Raw genomic sequence first — 21,989 nt, forward strand, 5'->3', positions numbered from 1 at the left:
ATAGTTCTCTCCGTGTTGGAAGCTCCTCAACTTATTTGTGCAGCCGCAGTCCTTAATTGAATTTGTTGAATTTGAATGCATGTATCATTACCACGCAACAGTGGTGCATTTTTCTTGTAGGCATTGTATTAATTTAATTGCTCTCGTTCAAGCTAAGGCCTCCTGGTGGCCACACTTATGACGACTAGCAGCATGTGAGTGCCTGGTTACCCACAGTGTCTGTTGAACGAAGTGAAAAAGACTGGCTTGTGAGGCTACCCACAGTGGAACAAACTGCAGCAGTTTTCTAAGGTACACTGGCTGACTTATGCCAATGCTACCCTTTGGCACTTGTGTCCCAAAACTGTGGACTATTGATCATAGTTGATCAAAGTGATGATAGACACCAGGTTTTTAATTAGAATGTCCAGGTTACAGATGAAAACCTTATTGACACCATATGACTGAACATATAATCAACAATGGCAACAAAAATGTATGCTCATTATTACTGGTTTAAGACACAGTATATAAAAATGCCACCGCTGTCTATTTTACGACATGGGGGACCTAAATTGATTGAGCAAGGTTGTTGAAACACGAAACTTCTGCAGGAAGCACTCAGCTGTAGGCTATGTGCGGGTAAAATCTGAGTCCAAGACCAGGCCTTCACTTGCACATCTCCAACCAAGTCTGTATGTATATTCCCCACACAAAGATAAAGGAATAATGATCATTTGGTAGGGGCGTAATTTTCCTCCTGTCAAGATACCTACCAAACAAATTACAATGGTTTGCATGATCTTAATAATACATTCATCCACCAGGCATTGGTAACAAATGTGGAATCATTTTTTTTACCAGCCCATTTAAAGCAGTTATATTATGGTAAGAGTTTTTCAAGTGTAAGCAAGTCAACCATAAATGCAAAGGAAAACACTGAGGCCTACAGCTTGTGGAACCTTTCAGAATGAAGATGTTAAATCCAGATATAACAAAATGTAGTTCACATACAATGAGGCATCTCATTTAATTCACAAATTGTTTTAATTTACACAACAAAAAGAAAAATGCTTATTGTGGTCAGACTGCCTTTCAGCAGGGTAATTGCCTCGCCTTCGCTGACGGGCTACTGCTTAAATCCAACCAACTTCCTCCACTCGATCGTGAGGAAACAAAAACGAGGAGACGTTACTGTATTGTTATAATCTAGAGAATGCATAGACGTAAGCAGTCACCATTTATCTGTATTTGTCGTTCATTATTCCATATGTGATTTTCTTTGGCTTTCCAGCATGCTTGACATATCAGCGGAAAATACAGTTTAACGAACGCGCGTGCGTGATCCTTGATCATGTTGTCAGCATATTGCTGGCTTCATAAATGTGTCTTGCTACACAGTTTACCATTACTCGGCAACGCAAATTACATTAACTTCGTATTATTTCCCTTTCTTGCTTTATAAAATAAATACATTGAAATGCAATGTGAAATTAAAAACATTAATTGTCAACGTGATGATATGCCACTTTAAAATGAACTCGAAGACTGAATAGCCGTAGATGACCGAGGTATCCCGAGCGCATCCGATGTTTACTTCAAGGCGACAACTGAGGAACCCAGTACAGATTTTTCTCTATATCTAACCCCAGTTAATATTTTCGTTTCACTGGTTTGCGCGAGGTAAAGACCGATACATTGAGAGCAAAAATACTCTAGCAATTTTTTTAAAATCCTGTCTTTATCCAACCATTTCGGATAGGATTTCGTTGATTTAAGGTAATTACAACCCATTACTTATCATATGCATGTAATGGTTTCGATTTTTATTAAATTGGGAGAGTGATGGGTTAAATTCTGCAGTTTTTGCTCTGGTCGTCAGATAATTTTACGTATTGCATTGGGGTTTGATAACCTAGGTGGTTGGTTATTATCTATTTAGGTCACGTTAGGGCGTGTTACTTTTGTTAGCGCAATAAACGTGTCAAAAATATTAGCAACATCTCTCTGCGATTTAAAAGAGGAATTATACATCGTTAAATATTGGTTTCAAATATTGAGTAGGAAAATCTTACGCTTTATATTTTCTGTATACTAATAAAATCTGAATATATGGATTAACACAAGGCAACATTCAACGAACTAGACTAATGTAATACCACACTGAATCCTATTTTATTACAATACGAAGAACAGGCGTTAGTTCGTGTTGATTCATCAGTTTACCATTCAAATATTTGCGTCGCATTTTTTAAATTAACACATTTTCCGTTGTTTTGTTCTTGAAAATGTTTTATATGGCCTATACTATACTGTGTGTGTCAGAGAGAGAAACCCCGCAGATTCGTTTGTTGCGCTCTTTAGTGATGTAGAACAATATATCGATTTATACTTGCATGTGGTAATTACTTTGTGCCTAAAGAGATTTTCAATGAATGGATATAATTCGGATACCATTTAGTTGAGCTTCATGTCTTCTGTGTTCAGGTCAACCTTGTACTGTTAATGAAATCATGTGCACTCCTTTTTTCTTGGGCTAACCTTGTGCAATAGTTATGTAATAATGTGCATGAGGAGAAAGGATGAAGGAATGTGTAAAAGCATTGAGGAGTTGTACTTTTAATTTTCCTGTGGATGTGGATTAAAGTGTGATGTGGATTAAGGTGTGAAGGTAGTGAACACAGATTTTAAAGTAGTGTTGATCTTGTTTATGAGCCAACAGCTGATTTATTCCATAGCTGCTGGAAATAATAAATTGTGGTAACTGCAAGTGTAGCCTAAGCTTATGTTCCATAATGCAAAGACTCAAAAGAATTACAAGTTACAGAATGGATTAGGTTTCAAACTAAATCCTCATTTTGGCAACAAATATGCAATAACAAATAATTTAGACCAGGGCTTCCCAAACTTACTATTGAGGGATGATTCACTCTCTTAAAACCACATTATTTCTGAAATAGCTAGCATGGCTTGAAGAATGAATGTCCCATATGCTCACTCTAGGAATTTGAATCAGGCAGAATACTTTTCAGACTAGCAATTCTTTCATTTTTCTGTCATGCACTGTATAGCAAATGATTCCTTCTGACAGAGGTAACATGCATAATTGATTTATAGACAGAGAGGTGAAAATTTTTAAACAGTACGCCTAGGACCTATTTTATAAACAGTGCTTACACACAAAAAAATATGTGTATACCACTTTCCCTGTGGATATGGGATTTATAAGAACAAACTTGACATCAAAACATACAGTTATGCAAACTATGACCCATGTGTATGCACATTTTCCACACAGATTTCACTCAAATCCCTTCACTTCATATAAAAATACACAGCCTTCCATTAATCACGTCCCTTGTCAGAGGAACATTTAAGCTGAAGTAGTTTCAGTCTTTTTGATGTTACAGAGAAAGTCCATATTTAAGCACCCAGACTGTCTGAAAAACGATATTATCGCCAGCGACACCTCCCATGTGTTACATTCAGAGTTTTAGCTTATGCCATCAGAGAGGCGAGTCCCACAGCACAGAATCATAAGGTTAAAAGGCTCTTTTATTCTGAAATCGAATGCTGAATGTGAGGTCCAACAATGTGATTTCATTTTGATGGTGAGGTGTTTCATTGGGAAGATATAGCCTATAGGCTGATGCAATCTCTGTATGTTTTATTCTGATGTATCTGACTTTCATGTTTGCAGCTGTGTGAAACTGTGCCGCTTTAAGATGCAACGCATATCAATATTCATAATGGGGGTTCCATGAACCATTTATGGGTAATTGTGGGAGTTAATGGGGTGGGATACTAGGCTAATGCACCTACGCAGAAACTGAAGTTTTTCCAAGAGAAAATTGCATGCAGGTGAGCATACAGATGGTTTTGTAAAACAGGATTTTTAACGTTAAATACTTTTTGTGTGTGCGCCTACTTAGAGTTAATCCTCCAAAGTTTGTGGAAAATTTGTTCATAAACAAAGCAAGCAACAATGAACTAAACCTGCATTGTGTTAAAATAAGGGAAAAATGAGGAAATAACTTACCCAATGTTTCCAAAATCCTTAACTGATAAAGAAGTTGGCTTTACAAAAACAGCATATGTGGGGGCCATAGGACGAAGTTTACAAAGCCCTGAACTATGGCTCTCGATGAGCAAGTATATTTGATGTGTTGGATATGCAAGATGTGGACACTGGACATACTTAATTTATAGTAAGACCAATTTTAAGAAGGCTGAAGATTTCCAATGCCTGACTCCTGATGCCAAGCACAAAGATGGGCTGTTGCTACCAACCTTTTGCCAGAAGTCATTAGCTGAACATATAGGTCTCAGTATCACACATTTCAAAAGAAAAACAATACAGCGGTTTGAAAAATATCTGTGACAGGAAGTTACACAACCACAAATGTGTACCAAGTAGTGTCATTCATTGCGCAAATGAGTGTCCTTAGGCTGCAGTCCAATTCCCTCATGCACTTACACTGGCCACATGAGGATATCCTTTGACAATACAGAAGTTGTTTGTGCACTCTCAGTTAAGGAAAGTACACAAAATGAGCTCCACCACCCTCCATTTTGCACCAGAGAATGAGACTACTGTACCAAGCTGCTGGCTTTGGACAGAGAAAATGCAAAGACTCCTTTGTAAATCCTGATTTCCTGTTACCTAACCCCTGCTATTGTAAGTATACAATAGCTAATACTTTGATATTATGCCTAGAATTCTATTTTTGAATGATTATTAAATTTACATAGATAATGAAACTAGCTACATAACCATTGGAACCTCAGTAGTTAAGTTACTATAGACAACACATTAGCAAACTAGCCAGAGAAAGGTAGGCAATTTTAGGGCTGCAATATATTTATGACCAATACACAACAAGACACAGTAATGTCAAAAATAAGGCATTTAAGATCAAATTCATAAGTGCAATGTGCAACCGTTTTTGCAATATATTTTACCTCTGGATCTCTTGCCAAAGCAAGCAACCTAGTAGTGGCTAATGCTCGCTAGTTGGCAATCAGTGCTAATGCGAGATAGTTAGTGGCACTACAAGTGAGCATATTTTCATATAAGCTGCAGTGGGCAACTTTTTCAGTGGTCAGAGTTCTGTAGAAAAGAAGTGATGATTTTGTTAAATTCACTAGCTAGTTTGACCTTGCCAGTTTACTAGCTTAGCCATCTTGGAGAAACAGCTGAATGTTATAGGGTTAGCAAGCTAGATCAATGGATTTCCTTCATATTAGGTCGTAGCTAACATTGGCTAGCTAGCCGTTCTGGTAGCATTCTTTTTGTTTCCATTACATCACAAAAGTCTAACCAGGGACCATGATAGACAGTAACACATAAATGCCACAAACCAGAAAAGGAGTCAACGTCTACATATAACAAAAAGATTTAAAGATGAAGACAAACATACAAAACATTACCATACGTAGGTTGACAGGATGGCCCGGGCAGTAACCAGGCCAAAGCTAAACTACTCCTTACCTAAAACAATTTGCAATACTGACCCTCCCTACCGGGGCAAAGCAAAAGGAGTGAGTCTTCCAGCAAACCCCTACTTCCCTACTCTGACCTAACTATCTGAAAAGGTGTTGAAAACAAAGTAAAAAAGAAAAAACTGCCTGGCCAACTGCAACAGAAAAGTATACCCACACAAAACTAAAACAGAAAACAAATCATATGGCAAAACGCAGTAATTTAAGTGTTCTAATGCACAACCAAGCCAGCCAAAAACTAGTGCCAAGAAGTCAAAGAAAGCCCCATATCTGCAATGTCTTCAGGCTTTTATTCATTTTAAGCTGTCAGGTGGGCACAGGTGCACATCATCAGCAATCAGGGAATCAGGTCTTCAATTAGCTGAAGACCCAGACACAGGCAGGCAGAAACCCCACAAAACAAGAAGACGTAACAGTTGCTGGCTGACAGAAATACATTTTCCATAGAAACAGGTTATAGGTGAAATGAATGTTGTATCTTTTCTCTGTGAAAGTTTTCCTTTCTTGACCTTCTTTTTTGGTATCCCGAAGGATACTGTAAGTCCTTTTTGATGCCATATTACAAGTCAAGCATGACGATCCTTACTTTTCAAGTTCAGTCATAGCTTTCATTGAGTTCAGCAATCAATAACGTCACTTCGGGTTGATTGCCCATGGGTTTCATCAATTCAAGTATTGTAAATATTTGTTATAAGAAATGTCGTTTTATAACCCTGTTCATCAACAAGTTTTAGTTACAATTAATGTTACTTATCCTAGTGCTTCTCCCTTTGTGTATTTGTGTAGAAAATAGAGTTGTTTCACTTTATTTGATCAGCCCACTATGGTATCCTTCTGTGCGGCAGGAAACGCTCTGAGATAGGATTTCTCAATTAGTCCGATGTACGGGTAGTGCTGCGACTGCCACTTCCTCTTTCCTTTCTCGGCACACTCCATTTCAATGGTAAGAGCTTTTTGTTTCTTGCGCCTCTATACTTGCAAGTATACTTGCGCCTCTTCCATAGCTTGGGGCAGCTAACTATCTAGTCACTTCATTTGGAGTTTGTTGTTGCTATTGTGATTTCCACAACTGGGTACCATGGGCAATACAGGGCTGGTCTGTCTGGGAGTGCCAGCAGCTATCCGGCTCACTCATGACGGCCTGAATGTTGGTTCCCCTGGGCCTCCTCCATCTCAACATCTCAACCATTTTAACAGTGGTTCTGTTCACTTCTGGTGACAATTGAGTGCATGGCAGCCCAGAGTGTGTGGTGCTATTCTTTCTGAAAGAGGAAGTGAGTGTGAGCAGTGACCATTGCAGGAAATTAGTGTGCAGCAATGCCTCTTTAGAGGGCTGGGCTGCAGTATACAGAGTGGTCTATGTGGCAGTGGCCGCTGAAGCCCCCCCCCCCTCCCCCGGACCAGGCAGGATATCAATCTGCTGGAGCTCAGGGCAGTTCACCCGGCCCTCTAGTTTTTCTTGTCTCCTCTGCCTGGTCAACATGTCCTGGTGCAATCGAACAACACCACGGTTGAGGCCCACATCAATCACTAGGGTGGTTTACAGTCTCAGGGCCTGCACAAAATGACCCTTGAGTTGTTAATGTGGGCCCAGGATTGTCTGCTCTCACTGAGAGCAGCCTACATCCCTGGAACCCTGAACATAGCAGCAGGCATACTCTCCATAGATGGCCTACCGGAGGGGGAATTTAGGCTTCACCCTCAGGTAGTGCAGATCTGGGAGAGATTCAGAAGGTGCAGATGGACCTGTTTGCCTCCTGGTAGAACACCTACCTGCCCTGCTGGTTCTGCATGTCAGACTCCCTGGGACCCTTAGCCTGGATTCCCCTGGGCCATGAGTGGCCACCACTGACACTCTATGCCTTTCCTTTGTTCCCACTGATTCCAGTGACACTGGACAGGGTTCACATGATGGGCCACCGGTTGATCAGTTGCTCCATACTGGCCAAGGTGCCCCTGGTTCAGCCTGCTGTTAGTCTCATCATGTGACATGCTTACCCTGGTACTAGGGACTTGTAGCTTCTCCAGATTCATTCTTGTTTTAGAAACCATTTAATTATTCTTTTGATTGAAAAAGCTTTTCCTGATCAATTGAACTCGAAATAAGAACTTGCCAGTACCATTTTGCTAAATAATTTATCAGCTTTCAATGAGCTGATTGTAGGGGTTACGTGATACCATGTGGTCTATTTAAGTTTTTTTAGGTCATTGTGGAAACGACTTTACGGGACAGCAAAGTGATCGTTAGCAATGAAAATCAAATGAATTCACAATTATTTTCCACTCTTATCTGCATCATAAAGCAGTTGTCTGCAGTTTATATGAAAGGCCTATGAGTTAAGTAAAATAGTCATGTTTTCCAGTTTTGGAAAGGTATATCTATGATACAGAAATGGAATATTGTGCAATATGTTGTAAATGTGCAGAAAATATAAAGATAAATGTATTTCACAGCAATGTATTTTAAAAACAATGTATTCCAATATTCAAAAGTGTTAACAATTTATATATTTTCCTTTCTATTACAAGATGTACATTATCAATGTCTTCTAATTGTGATATATTTTATTTAATATGTAGGACTGTTTCATAAGGGGAGACATGTATATACTAATATTAGAGCTAATAGAAACTTGCAGGCCATTTTTTGTCCCTGAAATTAAACAGGTGTGCAGTTGTGACAATGCTTTGAATGCCTTGCTTCTTCAATCTCAGATGAATCATGCAGGAACTGTATTTTACTAGACAAATACCCTCTTGAAGTTTGTTCCTGAGAATAAAAAACCCCCAGTCCAACACTGCTTGCCAAGACGCAGAAATCTGTCCCCAGACTGAACTTGTTACCGAAACGTGACAAATTAAGCCCAGTGGAGGTTCAAGCTTGTTAGGGGAGGCACTGTTTCTTCTTGTCAAATACATATGTATTGCCACTTCAAGTTTGCTGGGCACATTTCTTGTAATGTTCTAATTATGTTGTTGAACTCATGAATAAAGCTGATGTTTTAGTTTGAGACTCAGATGACAGATGATTAAGTTTATTGTAATGTCTGAAGAAATACATGCACATCAGCCCAATAGCTAAGGTGCACAAGCAAAAGATTATTAATACTTGAACAAAGTGAGATTTGCACAATTGGTATAGTGCTCCAAAAAATAAAGCTTTAATATAGCACAGTTAGTATTTTGACTGTTCTGATGAAGGCTTGCAAGCCAAAACATTAACTGTGCTGTATTAAAGCTTTATTTTTTGGACCACAATATCAAGTGTGCAAGTCTCATTTTGTTTAAGATGATTAAGTTTACTTGGTATAGAAGCGACCCACCATTTTGATGAATTGAAGAGATATTGCATCATATAAAAGGACCCAACTAAAAAAGTATCAGTTTCCTTAATCTCTGAACACCCAGCAAGATGCATGGGATACAGTTACATACATTTCACTGTTGAAATACAGAATAAGTACACGTATTAGCTGTCCTGGCGAGATTCTCTATAGCATTATCTAATAAATATATAAATAGTATTATCACAATGAAGTGCTGTCACAATCTTTGTGAAACAATCTGTCCTCATCTTTCTTGGTATTGCTCTGGTGAAAAAGAATGTATTTACCCAAATCTTCCTTTTCATCGCAGTTGAGCAAAACACATGTTCAATTTCTCCCTCTGCTGCACTTAATTTGTGACTGTGCGTTGCCAGATATGCCATAGCATCTCTCCACCCAAAAAAACCCCACATTTAACTCAATTCTGTAAACTGGCCTTGTCTGAGAGTGCTGTGCAGGTGGGGGAGGCGGGCTTCTTTGGATAGGTTGCTTTCTGGAGAATTTTGTGTACACATAATGACAAGGGCACCAGATAACAATTTTGTATCTCAAGCTGTACACTGTCACAATTCAATTCATCCCACAGGCAAACAATATTTAATTTTCATTCTGCATGAATGTGCGAGCAATTAAATAAAAACAAGGAACACTGTTTGAACATTATTTCTGAGTCGCTTAAGCAAATTCATTGCTCACAAAGAGCTCTGGTAATTTTCAGTCAAATTCCAGCAGCAACAGACTGTGGAATGCAACAAGCAGCGTCTTTAATGGTGCTGATCCCCAAGAATAGGGAGAGGACTGCAGTGTACCACTGGCAGCACAAAACAGGGATGTATGCAGGCCAGGGCTGTTGCTTCATAAGGGCTAGCAGCTGGCCAATTGCTTGCCAATTGACCTCAGGTGAGTAGTGCTTGGGGATGACAGACGTGGCCACTCCCTGGTCCCCACAAACTCTTCTGCATTCCCTGTGGGTTGCAGTGTCACTGGGGCGCGGGGGAGAGTTTCGGATGAGTGCACACGCTTCGACTGCAGGGCTCCCTGTGTTAGGTGCAGGTGGCATAATGTGGACAGGAGAGAACTGCACAATCTCTGAGTTCATAATGAAGAAAATCACACTTGTAATTCGGTTTATTGTCATTAGTATACAGTTCTTATTGCTAGTACTAATATTTGATTGTGATTTTAGGGTCATTGTAATTTTTTGCATTTAAAAAAAAATTGAAATGCTGTTATGATTTGTTGTAATAAGCCTACATTGCACAATGCTTTCAGAAAACAATGTTCACACAAGGATTTTATGCCATTTACTGTACATTTATCGTAAAATAAAAAAGTGTCCTGTTTCTTAAACCTGGTCAATATAATGCATTCAGTGAAGGATTATATATCAGTACTCATCCTGTGTTTCAGTGTTGAACTGAGGAACAGGACAGTTCTTCAAGAACTTGAGAACTTAATTTGAGACACGCAAGTGAATTGATTTCATTATGATGACACCAGCCAATGAGACCCTATCATTGTTGCTCCATTAAAATGCACAAAAGTCAGCACAGTCATGCTCACTGGTTAACTTTGTTGGTTTTGTATGGTTTTATTATAGGTGCTTTGGTTTAGTTGCTTGAAACACTGAAACATTTATCTTCTTGGCTTATGGCTTTTCCAGAACGACTAACACAGCTTACATTTCTATATACTACCCCTTTTTATAGCTGGATGCCTACTGAAGCCAGGTTGGTATGTTGCTCAAGGATACAATGGCATTGATCCCCTGGTCTGAAATGAGTAATGTGTCTCTGATGTGTCTACCATTTCATAAGCCATGTTTTTGGTTTTGTTCTTTCAGAGGACAAATGGTCAGTTTGGTCAAAATGGAAATGACTAGAGTGGTTGTATTCAGTGTTGTGTTCTTCCTGGGTAAGTACCATAAAAAGCACAACTGCATGAATAAACATAAGCTGTGTGGTGTATGTGGTGCATAGATATAGTGTTAAGTGTGTATTTGTAATAGCACATGCAGATTATGGCTTTTCTCCACATGCATGATTTGTGAATATACTGTATTAGAGATGTAACTTGTTATACTAAGAAATGATCGGCAGGGGGAGATAAAGGGTTGAACTTGCGTCAGTCTTCAGGCACATCCATCTCAGGGTGTGACTGCCTTACCATCTGTCTTTTCTATTTTTTTATCCATATCTATACCAAGCAGCAGTTCTATTTTTTTGCTACTGTTGTTCTATTTTGGACATTGAGAATCTGAGACAGCATATAATTTACCAGTATCTGCTCTATTGATTTTGTGTTTTGTTCAGAACCTGTGGAATCAAATGTTTTAAGGCCTCTCATTTTAAAAAGGAGTCATATGGATTCTCTGATTCACAATTTGCAGAGACTAAGTTGGATATAAAAAACAAATGTTTCATATTTTTGAGAAGTCCTCATTTTGTATGCCAAAATTAAAAGTGGAATTTTTTTTTGCATGAATTGTAAGTGAATACACAATAAACTTTGTTTTCCTGGAGGGGAAAAAATACCAGGACAAAAGGTTTTCTTAAAATAAACTTATTTCTCTTTCTTTCACAGCGTCTGCGAGATTGGAAGGTGAGCATTTCAGCTTGTCATCATCCTGCCGATGAGCCATAGCTATTGTTAAAGTTACAAGAATAACCGCACTGTAAATTAGCGCTGATTACTGTGAGTTTACTCAGGCACGTTGCCACTTCCTGTGTCAAAATTCTCGGCTTCTGTTCCTCGCTCTTGCTGCCAGTGAAAGAAGAACCCTACACTGCTTTTTTTGGAGAAGATGTGCACCTCCCCGTTCCCTCTCTGAAGACCACGGAGGTGCTGTTCAAGCCCAGCGTTGGCCCGGAGGGCTCCGAGGACGTTCTGATGAGAGACGGGGTGCTGTTTGGCTCTCGGGCCAAGCTGAACCCCCAACGCAGTCACCTGATCCTGGAGGACGTGGGGGAGAAGGACGAGGGCGTGTATGTCATTAAACACACGGACACTCCAGAGGACGTCAAGCACATCATTCTCATGGTCAGAGGTACTTGAAGCTCCTCCTGTTCCTCATCTTCTGTCTGAAGATTCAACCCCATTGTCACCCTCTTCCCCATTTTAATATTCTGCGTCTCATCCGATGATTAAGTTGGAACGCAAACTAAAAATAACTAAGAATATTTAGCACATGAACAAGAAAGTGAAAATGATTGTTGTTTAAAGTTTATTTGAAATTAAAGTGCATTTTACCCAGAGGGCGTAATACACTGTACAAAACAGAGAGTTGTCTTGCATGTTGCAAATGGATGTACAGTTGCAGCTTCTGATGAGTCTGACCGTACCCCTGTTGGCTCTTTCAGATTGCACCATAGAGCATAATCTTAAATATGGCGAAACGTACCTGATCTCCCTGAGCAAAATTTTGGGCCCAATCACCCTGGAGTTCCGGTCCAGCGTGCTGCAGCTCAACCAGACCTCGGACGGCCCGGTGCTGCTCCTGAACCAGACCTGGACCCCCAGCGAGGAGTACAAGGCCCGTCTGACCGCGTCAGAGAAGAGGGTCATCCTGCACACCGTGACTGGCTCAGACGAGGGCAGCTACACCATTCTGGACTCTGACGAGAAAGTGAGGAAGAGGACGTGCCTGAACGTGAAAGGTGAGAAGGGATGAGAGAGAAAAAGAGAACAAGCTCGTTTCTCTCTCCTCCCTCCCATCTAACCCCTCGACTCTTTCTTTCTTTCCCTTCTCCAAAACTCTCTCTCGCCTTCACTCTCTGGTCCTCAGAGCACCAGGTCTTTGTCCAATTACCGTACGCCGGCACACTGAAGATCAACCTGATTCTGGACCCCTCCAAAGTCACGGTGCAGTACAGGCAGAGGTCCAGCGGCAGGGCGCGGCTCATTCTGGACCGGGGGGAGCTGGTGGTGCCGGGGGAGCCCAGCCTGGATAAAAGGCTCTCAGTGGATGGGTCCATGTTAATCCTGGAGCGGGTGCGCTTCAGTGATTCGGGGCAGTTCACGGTGACCGACTTGCAAGGTTTCGTCATCTCCAACACCGAAGTGGAGGTGGAAGGTGAGAGGGGAGGTTCGATCGATGGAAGCGGAGGATTTACTCTGACCTTAGCCTTTTAACATTTTCTCTCCGTTATTTCTCTTGCTGCCTTTCCTTCCCTTACTCTCTTTCTCCTTGCCTTTCACTCTCCCTTCCTCCCTCCTTTCTTTCTGTCTCCCTCTCCCTCGCTCCTTCTTTCCCCGTTTCAGCCTACAAGCTGCCCCCTCTTTACGTGGCGATAATCTCTCTCCTGTCGCTGCTCGTCTTCCTCCTGTTTGTGTGCCTGCTGTCCTGCCTGGCGAAGGTCCACTATCGAGCCAAGCGGGCGAGGGCCATAGCGCGCATCGCCCAGGAGGCTGGCAAGGGGGACGGCGAAACCTTCCGCCAGGTAACACCCCAGTTTCCTCCCCGTTTGACAGCCCTGGAAAAGGCTGTAGCGCAGGGAGGACCTGCTGATTGGCAGTCACCGACTGGAACGTGACGCGCATAGTTAATGTGAAAGCCAGCAGGGTAGAGAAGCTGCAGCCCTGTTTCCATCGGGCAAATTTCTGCTACACCTCAGCACACTGCTACACCTCCCCAGGTGTATTTCATTACCTGTGGTAGACCCAAGCGTGGCACCTTGACCTCAAGGTGCTATTGTGACAATGTTCATTTCCAGATCTATAGCTACTCCAGTATATAGCTATTCTTTTTTCATTTTCATCTTTTTTGTTTCATTTTCTGGTCCAGAAGAAAAACATTTCACATTCAATTTATTTGACAAGCCCTTTAATAACGCTTGCCTCCTAGGCAGAGATGCATTCTTCTTATTACCTTTTTTTCTTTCTGGTTCCTTGAAAGCCATATCGGTTTGCCTAACAGCAACAGCCAATGATAGCTGAAATGCCAAAAAAAGGTTTTTGGAGTTTTTTTTTCCTTACCAAAATACATACATGAGAATAGGTTTATAGCATGTTTTCAGTCGGTAGATTTCTAAGATATTAAGGGAGCTTCCCAGCGGCTGTGCAGACTGCAGTCATCAGCAAGGAAAACATATTTGCTCCATCAACAGTAACAGACAGGCAGCGTGTGGGATAACTCAACCACCTGAGCGCCGTTTGTGCTGTAATGTGGCGTAAGGACAAGAAATGATTTCCATTTCTTTCAGTGTGCCAGAAGGGACTTATTTTTCCAACCGCATGCGGATCCATTGAGCGAAGGACAGCTAATCTCCCGGGTGGTTACCGGATTTGAAAAAAAAGACTGAAACTCAAACCGACATTTTGAAGGATAGCGCGCTGGCTTCGCTCAGGTGTAGCCGAATGCGATTAATGGAAACGAGGTGCACACGCGCGTTTTTAGCGAATTTGAGTCTTCTTGCACGTCTGTCTGTCGATCTCTCCGTGTTTGTTTCTCTTTCTCTCTCTTTTTTTCTCCCTCCCTTTTTGTCTGTACTTGTTGTTTGACCCATTCGACCCGTTGTTTCGACGATACTAAACTTTTGATATTTGTATAACACTGTAGGCTGCGTTACATTTCTTATAAATATGCTGTGCATTGCACTCCATCGCCATGTTGCAAAGAACTGATGTTCTAAAATAAACAAAAACAGCTGCAGTAGAAATCCCACTCGAACCGTAACCCGGTGTCTCCTGCAGGTGGGTGTAGCACACGGGCTTCAGGATGAGACCCGTCTCCCATCCTCTAAAACGCCTAGGCCATTCATCCTGTGTGTTGCCATGGAGACCAATTAACGACATCCATGTGTTCCATTCGCTTTTCCTGTGTAGCTTGTGTAGTCGTCGGCGCACATGACTCCATTAATCATCATCAGCGGTTTGGAATGAACGCCATTTCCCTGTCTGCGCAAACAGGGGGACTAATTAGAGTCGATGTTGGAGTGTTTTAAATGTCTCACACAGCGGTTTGCTGGAGAAGGTTAGTTAACTATTGACTTGCGTTACATTTCTTCTTCTTGTCGGAGCATCAGAAGGAACTCCTGCTTGGTGAGATACCGTGTTCCTGATTTATTCCATAGTTATAAGGTTTTGTATTGGTGTTTGTGCTACTGCACTAGGATGGCTCTTCAGTATACACATCGCATAGGTTTAGCACTTGTTTTGTGCTCCAATTGATGTTCCGTTTGAATTTTTTGTAAATATGTTAAAAACTACAGTTATTTGTTTATAATAACTGCAGTCATATGAACATGACATACTGAGAAATATATTGTCATATATTTCCATAAAATGAAGATACTTTCTTTACACACATTTCATTTATTTATTTTTGTGTCTTAACGCTTAATGGTGTGAAGCTTCTTTCTGTGTATTTGTTTGTCGATTGATGTCTGTGTATTGTGTGTCTAAACATTAGGGCTGTAGCGATTACTGGGTAATAAATTAGATCAATCCACTAAGTGTGATTAATGTTGTTTTAAACAGTGTCTACCATATTTATTGTCATGCATTCATTATTTTAATTAAAGTGGTAAAGTGGTATATAAAGAATGTGATCATTGATTAGATAAAAGTAGGTTTTCTGCGGGAAAAGGCTTAGCCAGCAGACATGATGTACTGTAATGATCCAGCGGCACAATTCTGTCTGAATGTCTGACCTTGTTTGTGCGTGCAAATGCACAGTAATTGTGCAAACCAATCAAGTCAATGATCCATCCATCCATCCATCCATACATTATCTAACCCACAACCCTGAGCAGGATAAGTGAATTATATAATGGATGGATGGATCAAGTAAATGATGCAAATCCATTTTGGTTTACTATTCAAAATTAATCTGCAAAAAATATATATTTATCAGTCAATAAACATAATCGACTGACAGCCCTATAAAGTATGTGTACTTATGTGTCTTGTTTATTGTTTGTTCTCCGTATGTTCATGTTCATGTGTGTGACTTTGTGTACCAGGCGCTCTTCACCAACGTGTGAATCATTAGCATTTCAAAATGTTTCTTTTCAAAGCCTGTGTAGGCTTATTGGCTATTGTGGCATTGTGAGGGCTCGGTCTGCTCTCCTGAGGTTCTCTCTCGGATGCATTTAAGCTGGGGCTTTAAATATGGTCAGGCTTTTTCTTTGTTTGCTCGATAAACTCTTTGCCATCAAAGAGCCTGTTGATACAGGAGAGCCCCGGGAAATCCCGGAGTAGGACAGAGCTCTCTGATGGGCTTCCTGTTCTGCTCCACGGTTATCGGGCCACCCCTAGAGTCAGCCCCTGTAAACCCATCGATTGACTTAATCCCTGCAATCTCCGCTCCCAGAGACAAATCGCCCACCGTCCACATCTGCCATCGCAGGTGGGCCCTCGAAGAATCTAGTCCTTATTTCAAGCCTGCCGGAACTATATTTTCCACCACCGAGAGCCTATCACAATATTGCAATGCGTATTCTCTTCTTAGAACCTTCACTAATCTGTACGCATAAGGCGCTTCTCGTGTCAGCTTAGTGTGTGTGGTCCTTGTGTGAGCGTGCTGCTGTATTTTGTACGGCTGCATCTGCTGTGGATTTTACTGTGAAGCCTGTTCCTGTGCAGATGTATCTCTGTTTCTTCTCGGTGGCAGGTGGTCCATGAGGCCTACACCAGGTTCACTGAGGAATCCACTATGAAGTCCCAGTGGGACAGCAACACCGACAACACAGAAGCTGACATCAAGGTGGGCGGGGTCCAATACAGCTCCGGGAGGGAGGAGGGGTGGTATAATTGTGCAACACTTATAACTGAATGAGCACTGAATGAGCTAACCCCTTAAGTAAATCAGATGTAAGAAACAGAATAATAGAAATAATTTGCTTCTAATATACAAAATGTTGAATTATTGCCCTTAGGGTCTAGAGGTGTCCAAAGGGGGGCGCTACCACACCCTGCTCTCGGATAAAAATTTCCTCGAAACGAGCGACTCGGGGGTGGAGTTCAACATCTCCGGCTTCCCGCTGGACAGCGACACGGACGTGCCCCCGTCGTACCTATCCTTCCTGGACTCTGACAAGCCCAATGGAACGTCCGCCCCAGACCCCGTCCAGAGCACCAAGCAGGCCCCCGACTCTCAACCTGGTGGGGGCAGCGGCGGCACCGCGCAGGGGCCCAGGGTGGGGTCCTCACCGGAGGTGGGCCTGAGCCCCGGGGCCGGCCACGAAATGGCGGCTCCGCCTCCCGAAGCTGATCCCGCGAACGAGGCGGACAAGGACTCCGCCCCGCCCAGCGATGCCGGCGCCGGTCAGGATGGCAACGGCGAGAAAGCTGCCAACTAAGGGACCACCCCCCCCCCCATCCCCCCCCCGCCCCCCGATCTTTTAGAAGCTTGGCGCCCCCCAACCCCCAAAATCTTGACAATCTTGCTCCCCAGCAAATAGACCCCCCTAACGCACACGGCTAAGTTCAGTTCGCTGCTAATACGGCAGGGACAAAATCCATGGGTAACGCTTTAACAGCTTCTAGTTCTTTGAGATTATGATGCATGACTGTCACTAACCACACATGTTAACTTGCATCTTTGATCTACCTGAAAATAGGCCAAGCAAGTTTATTACAGTCTTTGTACATGTTCAGGTATGCTTCAAATGAACTATGCGCTGAAGAAAACCAAAATGTTTGGTACAATAAGGTAAATGCTTGGTTCATGGCCAAACAAATACTAACCCAGGGTTTCATTCTAAAAAAACATACATTGAACCATACATTAAAACGCTGGGTTTCAACGTTGTATAGCTTATGCTACAAAGAACTTGTTATTGCTATATATGCTCTATTAAGAATACCTACAGATCCCACACAAAACACCAGTGAGAAAATAAATGGCAGAACATGAAACCGTCGAGAAAAGAGCAGAAAACACTTAAGAACATTGGATCACAGCGCCTGAAAACCCTCAGCTTGTTAGCTTCCACTCCAAATCAGACGTTCTCTCAAATGAACAGCCACCCGCTGCACTTAACAGACACCATTACAAACTCAGATTTTCTTGAGACAGCATTTCACAAAATGATAACATTGAAATGCCAACCTCGCCAAACTCTGACTCGCAACACAACCTCCCCAAATGTGTGAGACTAATCAGGTCTCCATTTACACTGTAGTTATTTCTTTGGGGGAAATGTCAGATAAGCATGGTCAGTTAATCATGTCCCTTTTTTTGTGCATGGCATAGAACCATGGTTACACAGATGCAGAGCCGCCAGAATGTATGTGTTCAGCTGCTCATTTGATAGCACTGCACTGCTCCGGTACTGTGTGGTAGTGGACACAGTCTCATAAAGGTCACCCAGCCAACTGCCTTTACCGCTATTTAGAATCTGAAATAGATGAAGAAGAAAGTGGCAGTGTTGGATAGATTCTCTAGTAAGCCATTTCAGCCATGTTAGAATTTTCACATCAGGTTTATTCACAACATCAGCATTGCTAAGCTGCCAGTTAAAATTCTTTACAAAGTTGTTTGTTATAGTTTTATGTGTCTTTCTGAAGTCTCTCAAGAATGTAACTCCCATATAAATGGAGCCCTGATAGTATTTAACCTCCGTATGCCCAAACTGAAAGAACCTAGTCCAGCTCTAACACATCCCACGGCTGCCATCTGGTTCCTTATGTAAATGTAAGACAGGAAGGTGGCTCGATCACAGCTCCGCAATTTCTTGTCCTGCATCTAGCGATGCATTTAAACCGATCTGTGACTTTGTCGTTGGGATCCAGTGTTACGTACGCAAGCAAAACGCAAAACCTGGTGCTGGAGATGCAGCTGAGTTCACCCCTGTGGCTGAGGTTACCAGGAGTCAGCCAGTGGCATTTCTGGAGTGGCCCTCCTCTCTGTACTAACAGCCAACTGGGAGGTCAAACCCTCAACTTTAGGGGATCCCTAAACTCGTCCCACTATACATATCCTGGCAATGGACACAGTTTTGAATGACCCTGGATGTCACCCCATCCGTACGCTTCTGATCTCCCATGTGGCCCTAGCTCCTGGGCAAAGCAGAGCAGGAACAGGAGGGACTGCGATGACGGCAACATCATAATACTCAAAGAGATTGAGCAGCAACACCGCAGACCTACTGAACACCTAGATGCCTGTGCCCCACAACAGCCTAACATGTCTCACCCACCGTGCCCACTGGATATCTCCATATTACAACTGCTCACCATCATCCAAGGCACTGAACACATCAATGAGACACTGAGCACTTTAATACTCGTCAAACCGACACCCTTTTGATGTCAGAGAGGCACCCCCTGGATTGCAGAGCGTGCCACAGCCCTGCAGATCCACAGACGATGGACTGCATGATGGTTACATCACACTGCTCCACCTCCGCCCTCATTGGTGCCTGTAAAACCCTGAGGACCATGTAACCACCCCCGAGATAGCCACCCTGGGTTTTCACCCCTTCCACAGAAGGACTGAATCAGTAGTGCTCACTTGTGATCCTGGGGAGCCACAGTCCAAAGGTTATTTAGAGATGTTGTTTGCCAAATTACTGATGTCCACTTGAAACATATTCTCATCCAATTAAAAGGCTCAAAGTCACTCAATTATAACTTGAGTTAAAGCAGGCCAATCACTACTGAACCCAGATATGAGACTGCAGATATGAGATGTTTTTTTTAGGAAACACAGGAAATAGACATGGGTACAGTCAGGGTACAGCCAACTTGAAGAACTATTCATCCAATTCAGTGTTGGGAATGTGTGTTTTACTACAGAGAGTATAAGGGTGGATGTGGATTTTAGTGCATTGGAAAGGTTGAGCAGGTGGACAGGTTTGTTGAAGGCCCAGGTTTCATTTCAGAAGTAGAGGGACGCTGTCACATGACATACGCGGAGGTTACAGTCATCTTGCTGGGATGAATTAGCATTTCTACCTCCCATTTCAGCACAGCACAGATATCCATGGATGATTCCTCTAGTTCAAAGCAATGAGGCAAACACATTTAGTGGGTCTCCACAAAAAGCACAGATTTTACAAAAACTCACTTATTTAACAAAAGTTCAAAGCAAAACTTCATAACATCATGAAATTGTATCTTGTAAGTAGATCCATCTGCCAAAAGCTAAACAATTTTCTCTTTTATGTTCTTTTTTTCTTTTTACAATTGGAGCTTTTTTGAGCATATACAATATGAGAGAAAGATTTGGTATTGCAGATGTGAACATATGACAATGGAGAGTGTCTTTTTCACACATGAAAAAAGAATGCATATGAAATCCAACAAATGAAACAAGTGAAATCCAAACTATAAGGAATAGATGTTTGAAAAAATAAAACACAACACTGTCTGGGGTATTGTCAGCTTAATAAGTGTCATTCTGTGCTTTATAGTCTGTGTATGAAACAGCTTAAATAATGATTGATATGATGATTCTAAAATTAAGTATAAAGCTACATATGAGATGCTGACAATAACTGAGCTGTTCCTTGTACTTTGGATTTTCTAGACAGGCATATACCTTTTTCATAAGGGCATTACAATTGTATGTACATTTATATTATATATACATTCAATTTGTGGTATTCATTGCAGGGTGTAGAAATAGGGATTTGTCACACTTTCCTGGATTTTGATTAGATTAATAATTGTGACTGGCATTGCAAAAGGCCTTTAGTCATTCTAGTCAGAAAGCATCCATTAATCCCAGGTGACACTGCCTACAGTGTCTAGACTCAGAGCAGAGACCTCTCCTTTTATGTGAATTGGAGAGGGACCAGGTTTTGATTTGATCCACAACCACAATATTGTTTTAACACACACACATACACACACACCTTGCATGCAGGGTATATAGTACATACAAACACCACGACCCCTTCAGTCATCTCTGTATATATTGCATGCGTAGAGATAAAGCTGTTTACTTATGCAAATCTTATGCAAGCTTTCACATCCAAAGGGCACAATAATCCTCATTCTTTTCCCATCCCATGCAAATATATTTACATCTAATATAAATGTTAATTAAGAAATTACTCTCATTGATTTTGTGAATTAATGCCTGAGAGATCAAAACAATTTTTTTTTTTTTTTTAATGTTGGTGGCTCTTTCTGCAGGAGCCATTAGAGCCATCATCATTGAATCATAACCCAAACCCAGATACACAAGAGTATTATTTTGATACTGCTAGGCACAGTAGGAGTAATATTTTATTGCCACGATTACAAATGCGACTAGTAATATACCTAATATAATAAATATTCGTTCTTATAATAATTCCTGTCATATATTATGCGCACAATTACAAATAAAAATGTTATGATTGCTGAAGCATGCTGAGCTTTTAGATTGCCTGTAAGACAGTTTTATGCAAGTTTGCATTAATATACATGTAACCTTACCAATCAGTGTCTGCCTGTACAGTCAGAGTAGTATTACTATTGAAATGGGTATGTCAATATGATATACAAACATATATTCGATCTCACATGAACAGTACTATCATAAAAGGTCATTGATATTTCTTATGCCTTTGCCTGAAAAGTACAGAATTAATTTAGTCTTTAATAACAGTATTGGCTTTTGCACTTAACCTTTTTTCCGATATGTTTTGAACACATTACAGTATGGCAACACACTGAAGTTATACTATGGTACAGCATGCTTAAAATATGATTTATATATTTAATCAACAGCTGAAACTTTCGTAGTATGGTTAAAGGATTGTTGTATACTGAGGACACAATGCCTATGACACAAAAATGAGTACTGCACTCTCAAAACATGTTCCACTGACTCATATTGTACTTCACTACCATGTATAAACCTTAACTCTATTTTCAGTTTTTAATGAACAATATGTGATGTTTTACATTTATAGATCTTATGATACTGTTTTTTGCATCTGCCACAGATTTTTGTAAAACATGTTTTCTTGAAGGAATGACTTAAAGTAATAATAAAAAAATGATTTTGAAAAGACACGCAAGAAAGGAAGTGTCCTGTCTCCTGTGATTCATTTCTTTTTTTAAAAACTTTCTGTAGAGAGGTGATGTGAATGCATGCAGAATGTATTCAGTCAACATTTTTCACTAACTTGCCAAATTGTGTTTGTGTGGGTAGAAAATGAGCGCTTGCATTTCTTTTTAAGAGTGGACAAAAGTTGCATGAATTCAGGTAAATGTGCAAACCAGCATATAATCAGTCCAGCTGTA

At 41.3% G+C, this 21,989-nt stretch overlaps 1 protein-coding gene across 5 annotated transcripts; it reads left to right on the forward strand.

The window, feature by feature from the left end:
* The first annotated feature begins 1,044 nt into the window (after nt 1-1,044).
* On the forward strand, nt 1,045-21,758 carry LOC118233343. 5 transcript variants are annotated; one of them, XM_035428953.1, is made up of 10 exons: nt 1,045-1,758; nt 10,517-10,537; nt 10,651-10,721; nt 11,391-11,408; nt 11,575-11,853; nt 12,167-12,463; nt 12,592-12,879; nt 13,068-13,246; nt 16,420-16,512; nt 16,685-21,758. In XM_035428953.1, exons 2-10 carry the CDS (start codon nt 10,521-10,523, stop codon nt 17,105-17,107), a joined length of 1,665 nt encoding a protein of 554 aa, XP_035284844.1. In that variant the 5' UTR covers nt 1,045-1,758; nt 10,517-10,520; the 3' UTR covers nt 17,108-21,758. The 5 variants fall into 5 exon arrangements, with proteins under 5 accessions (XP_035284844.1, XP_035284841.1, XP_035284845.1 ...); XM_035428950.1 differs by having other exon boundaries at nt 10,218-10,721; XM_035428954.1 differs by lacking the exon at nt 10,517-10,537 and having other exon boundaries at nt 1,046-1,758.
* The last annotated feature ends 231 nt before the right edge of the window (nt 21,759-21,989 follow it).

The sequence above is a fragment of the Anguilla anguilla genome, chromosome 8 (assembly GCF_013347855.1).
Source record: "Anguilla anguilla isolate fAngAng1 chromosome 8, fAngAng1.pri, whole genome shotgun sequence".
Taxonomy (NCBI): Eukaryota; Metazoa; Chordata; class Actinopteri; order Anguilliformes; family Anguillidae; genus Anguilla; species Anguilla anguilla.

Coding starts and splice junctions, on each gene's coding strand:
- LOC118233343 (XM_035428950.1), top strand. CDS start 10,544: ATGTTGCTCAAGGATACAATGGCATTGATCCCCTGGTCTGAAATGAGT. Junction 12,464..12,591: donor GACGTGCCTGAACGTGAAAG/GTGAGAAGGGAT, acceptor TCTGGTCCTCAG/AGCACCAGGTCTTTGTCCAA. Junction 12,880..13,067: donor CACCGAAGTGGAGGTGGAAG/GTGAGAGGGGAG, acceptor TCCCCGTTTCAG/CCTACAAGCTGCCCCCTCTT.